Consider the following 8200-nt stretch of genomic DNA (forward strand, 5'->3'; position numbering starts at 1 on the left):
AAAATACTAAATTATATGCAATACCATATTTTTAATATTATTGACTTATTATTCAGTTATTATACGATTTTAACTTTAATTTATTTTCTTTTCGATGTAGGATTCAAGTAAATCAGGATTTACTATCACTACCGGATGAAAGGAGGATTGAAAATATGTTTTTACAATGTGGTGAACTTTGTTTGGTTTTTATATGGTTGTTTATGAAATATTTGATAGTTTATGAATATGTTTAGATGTTTGTGTTTGTTGGTTATTGCTATTTAAATCTTGAAAAATTATGAAAATTATGTTTGTAACGATAATTGAAGATTATTTTAATTTTTTAATTTTTATTATTTTTTATAAAAATCTGCGGATATCTGTAGAGACTTAGATCCTTGACAGATACGAGATCCTCATTACCCGTTGCGGGAACGGGATAAGAACGGAGACGGATAATGGAGGCAGGGGCGGAGGTGAGGGACATATCCCCACCCTCATGGGGACCCGTTGCCATTCCTAATGTTGCCCTATGCTTGCAAATCTCTACTGAAAATACTTATAAAAGTTGTTTTGAAATTCGACACAAAATCTCTACAAATACATATTATGTAAAATTTTTCTACAACCCCACGCTTCTATAAAATACTCCAGATAACAATATTCAACAAAAAAAACACTTATTTATCCACATCAAAAATAATTTCTGTCAAAATGGTCATCTGCTCTTCAACGGAAATTGGGTAAAAATATGTATCTGATACTTTTCATAAAGGAATCATAAATTAAAACCCCATTGGAAGTTGGAACACAAAAAGAGTTCTAAGTTCTAACACTCAACATATTGTTTGCTACATTCACGGAACTTCAACCTTCGTTTGGCGAAATAGGAGCAAGCACAAGGTTCCAATCTGTATGGATTCCATTTGAAGTTTTGAGGAGAAGATGTTGATCACGAGGTACACCTATCTCAATTCCACCTTCCTTCTTCGTTTGTTTCACTCTGTTCCTTTCAGGCTTTATGCTCATTCCCCTTTCCCAATTCCTCCTAACAATAACAATAATAACAATGTGGATGATGCTGTTGCTTCTTTTATCACCCTTCTTGGTAAGCGCCATTTGCCCCCTGTGGTTGAGTTCAACAAGATTTTAGTGTCTCTTGTTAAGATCAAACAATACTCCACTGCTGTTTCGCTCTTTGCACAAATGGATTTTAGGGGAATCACTCCTGAATATTTTACTCTCTGCATCTTGATAAATTGTTTCTGCCATTTGGGTCTCATGGATTCTGCTTTCTCTGTATTGGCCAAGATTATCAAGTTGGGTCATCAATTGGATGTGGTTGCTTTGAATACCCTAATGAAAGGTTTCTGTATAAACAAGAAGGTCAGGGAAGCATTAGAGTTTCATGATAAGGTAAGAGCTATGGGATTTCGGCTTGATGAGGTCACTTATGGGACCTTAATCAATGGGCTTTGTAAGATAGGGCAGACAAGAGGAGCCATTGAATTACTGCAAAAGCTAGAGAAGCAACCTGTTAAACCCGGCGTAGTAATGTACAATGCTGTTATTGATGGGTTATGTAAGGATGGGCTTGTGACTGACGCTAAGAACTTGTTTCCCAAGATGATTGCACTAGGAATATCTCCTAATGTTGTCAGTTACAGCTCCCTTATTCACGGTTTTTGCTGTGCCAGTCGCTTAGAAGAAGCTACACAATTGTTGAGTGAAATGGTTAAAAGCAGCATCAAGCCAAACATATATACCTTCAGTATATTAATTGATGCTTTATGTAAAAAGAGAAGAGCTGGAGAAGCCCAAAAGATATTTGATATGTTGTTGGAAAGTGGCCATAAGCCTAATGTTGTCACTTACAATTCTTTGATTGCTGGTTACTTTCTAATCAATAAAGTGAATGAGGCAGCAAAGTTATTTGACTGCATGAACAAAGCAGGTTTGATACACGATGATTACAGTTATAACATCATGATTCATGGATATTGCAAGAACAAAATGGTGGATCAAGCGATGAGTCTCTTTAAAGAAATGCGTCACAAAAGTTTAAGTCCAGATAGTATAACTTACAGTACCCTTCTTGATGGATTATGCAAATCAGGGAGAATATCATGCATACAGAATCTTCTTGATGAAATGCACGAAAGTGGACAACCCCCTAATTTAATCACTTACAATATATTGCTAGATGCTTTATGCAAAATCCAACATCTTGATGAAGCAATTGCACTATTTCAGAAAATTGTTGACAAGGGGCATCGTCCAGATTTGTACATGTGCACTATTCTTTTGAATGGTTTGTGCAAATGTGGAAGAGTAAGGACTGCAAGAAAGTTTTTCCAGCTGCTCTTGGTCAACAATTATTGTCTAGATGTTGTGACCTACAATACTATGATACGTGGGCTTTCTAAAGAGGGCTTGATTGGTGAAGCAATGGTGTTATTTTCAAAAATGAAAGAAAATGGTTGCCTTCCAAATGCTGCAACTTATGAAACAATTATTCGAGCCCATCTTGTTAGAAATAAGAATGAGCAAGCAGTAAAGCTTCTTCGTGAAATGATCAGTAAAGGTCTACTAATGGGCAGTAGTAATGAGGTGAGATAAATTATTCAAGCGTCACTCTAGTTAGTGTTAGAGTAAGAAATGACGTAGAATACATCATAGTCACTGCTTCTGATATGCTTTGGTTATCTCTTATATGTGTGTTGATGTGCGTGTGTGTGACTATCTGGATTTAGTTTGACATCGTGATGCTGCATTCGGTTAATTCACATGACATATATATACATAAAAGATGAGTTTTATTGATATGAAGATAATCTGTATAGGTGATAGTTGGTTTAGGGATGTACTAGATTGATACATACTGTCTGATTTGTTTCTCCAATCTACAAATATAAGCTTTCCATCTTTTTTTTTCTCCTCTTACTGTATTTATAATTCGAGTACTCCTCCTAACTATATTTTTGGTTTTCTTTTTATTTAGGATTCCAAGTTTATGACTCCCCGTGAGGTGGGACAGATTCTTGAATGGGAATCTCGCTCTTCCAACCAGACGACGAGTGTCGAGTGATGTGTATTATGTCGTATTTCCATATCCTTAGGTTGATAAAGATAAGGATTCTTTGGTAATTTGATGTTGGAAGTTGTTTATTTCTTAAGTTTTATTGTTTCTTGATATTATTTTCCTTTGACATATCGAGGATAGCCGGAAATCTTTAATCTTATTTTCTACAATTGGTATAGATGATACAGAATTGTGCTATGCTCATGGCTTTTGTTACATTGAACAAACTCGATCTTAAATCATATTTTTCTTCTTGGGGGTGCCCAAGCTATGCCTTCGTGTTTTCTTTACTTTTTAATTATTACTTACTGTGTTTAATTTTGTTTATTTTATTAATCATGCCTTTTCTGATTTTGCATATTTTGTAGATATAATGCAAAATATTGAGAGGGAATGGTTAAGTCATAGATAATCTCCTTCGGAGTGCCACGGTTGAGACTCATGTTAGAGCTTTTCTGGTGAGGTCGATCAAGGAGCTGCTGACAAAACCGCAGAAGGTGGTGTTTGGCACATCTTCAGAGAGGCGAATCAATGTGCCGATGCTCTGGCCAAATATGGGCAAGGAATGGAGAAAGGGGTCATGCTGTTCGAAGAAGTCCCAGCTATAGTGGTTCTCTTGGTGGAAGCTGATGAGCGTGGAGTGGAGTTGTGCAAAACCACTCTTGTTTACTGTTTTTCTTTTTCCTGGGCTTTAGGCCCCGTTTTAGATCGAAAAAATAGATGGCAATCAAGGGTCGATTATACTCATAAAGAACTGCCCCTAAAAGCATAACTTAGCATACAAGGGACTAACCTCTGAATGCTGGCCAAAATCTTCAACTATTATTTGTTTCTTTCCAGAGCATTTTCCCTAACCTGAAGCAAGTTTAAAGGGGGTTAAAATAAGCATATAAATGTTATTTTTAGACTATACTCTTTTTTGCTCTGTCTCTATGTAACTTTAAGCTCATAGACTGAAACTGTGAAAACGGCTACTGATGTAATTTTCAGGTTATGTGTATATTATATTTTTTGGGTACAATTTTTTCCTAAATCTTGCGTTATTTCAGTAATGCTAAGGAAACAATATCTAAGGTTACTTGTTAATTCTGTAACTTAAGGCTGATTTTTTATTATCTCAAACATTATTGTAACGCGAAATACTTGTGTATTGGAGTGTCCTTTTATATAATTCTAAACACCAAAACAGCAATGATGTGACACGTGTAAATATATTCATTACTTGCTTGTGAAGTTGAATGATCACGCGGTAGTTTTCTATGCAAGAAAATGGACATGAAAACTTGAAAAGCACTTTATCACCGAAATAAAACACTTGTTTTTGCAATTTTGCTATACATGAAGTTGATAAAGTTTTCAAAATCATTTTATAGGTCACTACCACATTAGCCATTATTATCAATTCTCAAGTCATTATTGGAAGTGTCATTCAAAGCTTTAAATTAACTGACTGTAGTGTAAAATAGCTTTGACATGGTAGGGTTGCCCAAATCAAGATGGCAAGATATAGAAAAGAGTCTATAGAGATAGAGGTAATTCTTCATGTTGCATGGGAACATTACTCCCTATAACTCGTTATTTCATCACCATTATAGAATACAATGTGTTTCTCAAAGTGAGAAATAATGAATATACAAAAGAGATGTCATCCTAGCTATTACAATTTACAACTCTTCTGCTAAACCACTATAGTTATGAACAATATTCAGCATCAAGACCGTGTTATGTTGTGCTAATAGCACTTGCACTGTAACCAAACACATCATCACTTCCAAAATTGAACAAGGAAGCATCAAAATCAGATTACCAGACAAACCTCACTCAAAAGGTAACATACTTGGTAGCTAGTTCTAATATAAAAATCAAGTGCTCCAAAGTTCTAAAAACTGTGCAAATGAATTCTTCCAACTTGGCTACAAAGACTTAAATAAGCTCACAGAAATGTCCCCAAATGTTGGCTTCAAGGAGAAGATTTTCTAGTAAGTAGTTGCTTTTCTGCTAAAGATTCACGTTCAATGTATTCAATATTGTTTAATATTAAAATTTCAAGACTAAGCTCAAAAAATTATAAATCTTAAAAAAATATTACACAGAACTCATAATATTTTGACTCATCTTGTCAGATGGTCTTACCCCCATTGAAATTTTGTAATTTTATTATATACTGCCTCCAAAATTTAATTAATTTCTAAACAATAGCCAGCCTTAGAATTATTACAAAAATACTACCAATAAGAACATAAAACCACAACCACAATCACATCATACAAATTCACTCAAATATAACTAAACAGAAATCACAACCCAAATAATCTTACAAGTGATCCAAGTTCTTCTTTTGGCTTTTTCAGGAAGTAGAGAATAGACCTTCTGTCAAAGCAGCTTTGGATGTCAAAGAAGCCCCTAACAGGTTTATTGCCTGAAACATGTAAATATAATGAAGGACAAGGATGTTACTATTGTTACTAATTCTAAGATTCCAACCAATAGTTATATCAAAAGTAATCATCAATTCAAGATTTATAAAGCATAAAATATAACGGAAATTTGTAGGTGCTTTTAGTTTTTAGGCAGTAAAAGTGCGGGTGGGAGATGGTGAAATTTCAAGGATCTTCATGTCCAAAATTATACATAGAGCTTATCTATAGAAATTTATTCCTCATTCTTACCATCAAACCAAACACAACCTAAGGGGAAAAAAAAGGTGTGCTAGAACCTATTTAATAATCACCACTTTGCATCATGAGACATTACCGTTATGAAAATAGATGTCCTAGTGTCTCTATAGCAGCTGGTGGATTAAATAACATTGATAATGTTTGAATGTAATTATATATGTAATCATCAATTGCTCCTCTTGAAATATTATAAACAGCCAAGTTCTCATCCTTCAACATACACCAAGAATAAGACATGAGAAGCAGAAGCAATGTGTAATGTGTTAGGGTGAGTATCACTTGTGTTATAATGAGTGCATTATTATAGAGAGTGTTACAAAATCTCAAGTTATATTGAGGAACATATTGGAGGATATTAATAATAAAATCCCCTTATTCTCTGTTATTTAGTTTGACAATGACTCCAATTGTTATCTTGCTTTAAAGCAGCTAAGAATTTTTCAATGTAAAATTAGAAGTGGATTGTTACCTCTGCCTTCCCAATGCTGATCACATGTTCCTCCAAATCATCCAATGGAGCATTTATATTTTGTAACAATGAAATGCTGGAAGCATTAGCCATTGGTGTCACATGCAGATCATCCCACACAACAAACAGTGATGGCCTCTTCACAAATCCGAGTTTAAAGCCATCAGAGAATCTCGGCTCGAATAGCTTCATGTAACAAGCATCTTTTACTAGACTAGGGTTCCTTGAGATCGCATCATTGCTGCCATAATAGTAAATAGGATCCTGTTGCTCAGAAAACAGTTGTAGCCCAGTCCTTAAACCGAATCTTGGTGCCACTTGCGGATCAAGCAAGAGATCATTTGAATTTCCCATGAACCATAAGCTACTGACGTTCTTCACACTTTTGTACAAGTTGTTGATGCATCCCAGAGAAGCATTTCCATCCAAAAGCTTCATAGTGGATCCAATTGGTGTTGTGAGGAAGCTGAATAGAAAATCAACAAAATCCTCCTCAGCTTCAGCATACACTATTTTTTTCAATGATTTTCTCGCAAATATCTTAATCCTCTTAATTTGTGTGGGCTTTCCACCAACTTTTGGTGAGAAGGTGTACAGAGGCTTAGATTCTTCTCTTGCCAAGAACACATCACTGAGGGGAGAATTGGAGGTTAATGCTCGCTTCATTAACTCCAACATCTAAAACAAAATAATTGAAAAAAAAAATGTAAAATGATAATGTAATTCATCATTAAAAGTAAGAAGAGCTTGATTCCTGAAAATCCTTCACTTCATTATGGATATTCCACCACAACTTTGCCACTTCAATGGTGTTCATTGAACCAGTAGCATCTATGTCCTATTACCAAGAATTCCGACTAACAAGATTTTAATGCTAAATTAACACGTATGCAATTATAAACACACAGCGTAAGGTGAATGAAAAGAAATTTTACCCCCTTGAGGCTAACAACTTTGGTCATCTCGCTGAGATTTTTAAAATCCGTGTAGCCAAGCTTGACAAGTTCCTTCATCAAGTTTCCAGGAAAATTTTGGAGCACTTTTAAATCATCAAAAACCATGTACATGGCTTCCCCTTTAAGAAAAACACCAACTTCACCAGAATCTTCCAGAAGCTTCAATTCTCTGTCCATCAGTTTCCCACACGAAGGGCAACTAGCACCTGCAAAAGTACTTAACAAGAAATAATTATCACTCTTACATTTGATACTGCACATGAAGCACCTTGTAGGCTCAGTGTCATCCACATTCAGCTTCAGTTTCTTGCAAAGGCTTTCGTGAGGGTTTCGCGGTCGAAGCAGCATTTGCTTGCAAATCGGGTTCCAGAAAACCTCGTCACTTGAATTCTCCACGCTACGGTACAGATTGTTGATGCAGCCAAGCTCTGGTTGTTGATCATGGTGGTTGTTTTCCGAAACGAGTCGAATGATAGTTCCGAGTGGAATAGTGAGGAAGCTGAAAAATGTGTCCACGAAGTCTCTGGTTGCTTCAGCCACAACTACACGATTTTTCTCTCTGTCTACCAAAAGTCTCAAGGTGAACGTTTGGTCTTCCTTGGAAGCCATTACGAAAAGAAACGCAGGGTTTGATGATTTTGTAGGTGTTATGATTTGCCTCTTTGATTTCTAGAATGCTATGCTGTTCGAAGTTGGATAGAAGAGAAATGGTTAGAGAAGTAAAAGAAGGAGACTCCTTCGTGAGGAAGCTAACAAGTGCACTGGCGACTGGACATATTTCACTTTTTTTTTTTAGCTTTCTGTCCGACCAAAAAGAAAACAAAAACAAAAGGTGGAAACTCGGCTGCAGTCGACTGCAGGTGAAGTTGCTTCTGGATGACTGACACGTGTTACTATATGGTTTAAAAAAAACCGATTTATTTTATACAGATGGTTTATTTAAAAAATTGGACCAAACAGTTACTTTTATTCCATTCTTCTTCGTTTCACACGTAAACATCATTATCTTCCAATCCTTTTTCAGAACTAATAT

General features: G+C 35.6%; 2 protein-coding genes across 5 annotated transcripts; one reads left to right on the forward strand and one right to left on the reverse strand.

Moving 5' to 3' along the window:
* Positions 1-529: 529 nt before the first annotated feature.
* On the forward strand, positions 530-4069 carry LOC107474966 (pentatricopeptide repeat-containing protein At1g62670, mitochondrial-like). Of its 4 annotated transcripts, none has more exons than XR_001589411.3 (3): positions 530-2592; positions 2984-3125; positions 3433-4069. XR_001589411.3 is itself a non-coding variant. In XM_016094606.3 (3 exons), the coding sequence occupies exons 1-2, from the start codon at positions 928-930 to the stop codon at positions 3068-3070; spliced, it is 1752 nt and encodes a 583-aa protein (XP_015950092.1). In that variant the 5' UTR covers positions 530-927; the 3' UTR covers positions 3071-3101; positions 3433-4069. The 4 variants fall into 4 exon arrangements, 3 of the variants coding, with proteins under 3 accessions (XP_015950092.1, XP_020991293.1, XP_015950094.1); XM_016094606.3 differs by having other exon boundaries at positions 2984-3101; XM_021135634.2 differs by having other exon boundaries at positions 2984-3080.
* Positions 4070-5248: 1179 nt separating this feature from the next.
* Positions 5249-7976, reverse strand: LOC107474965 (uncharacterized). The gene is made up of 3 exons (XM_016094605.3): positions 7147-7976; positions 6212-6889; positions 5249-5483 (listed from the first exon to the last, which is right to left on the reverse strand). The coding sequence occupies exons 1-3, from the start codon at positions 7774-7776 to the stop codon at positions 5412-5414; spliced, it is 1380 nt and encodes a 459-aa protein (XP_015950091.1). The 5' UTR covers positions 7777-7976; the 3' UTR covers positions 5249-5411.
* Positions 7977-8200: the final 224 nt, after the last annotated feature.

This window comes from Arachis duranensis, chromosome 2 (assembly GCF_000817695.3).
Source record: "Arachis duranensis cultivar V14167 chromosome 2, aradu.V14167.gnm2.J7QH, whole genome shotgun sequence".
Taxonomy (NCBI): Eukaryota; Viridiplantae; Streptophyta; class Magnoliopsida; order Fabales; family Fabaceae; genus Arachis; species Arachis duranensis.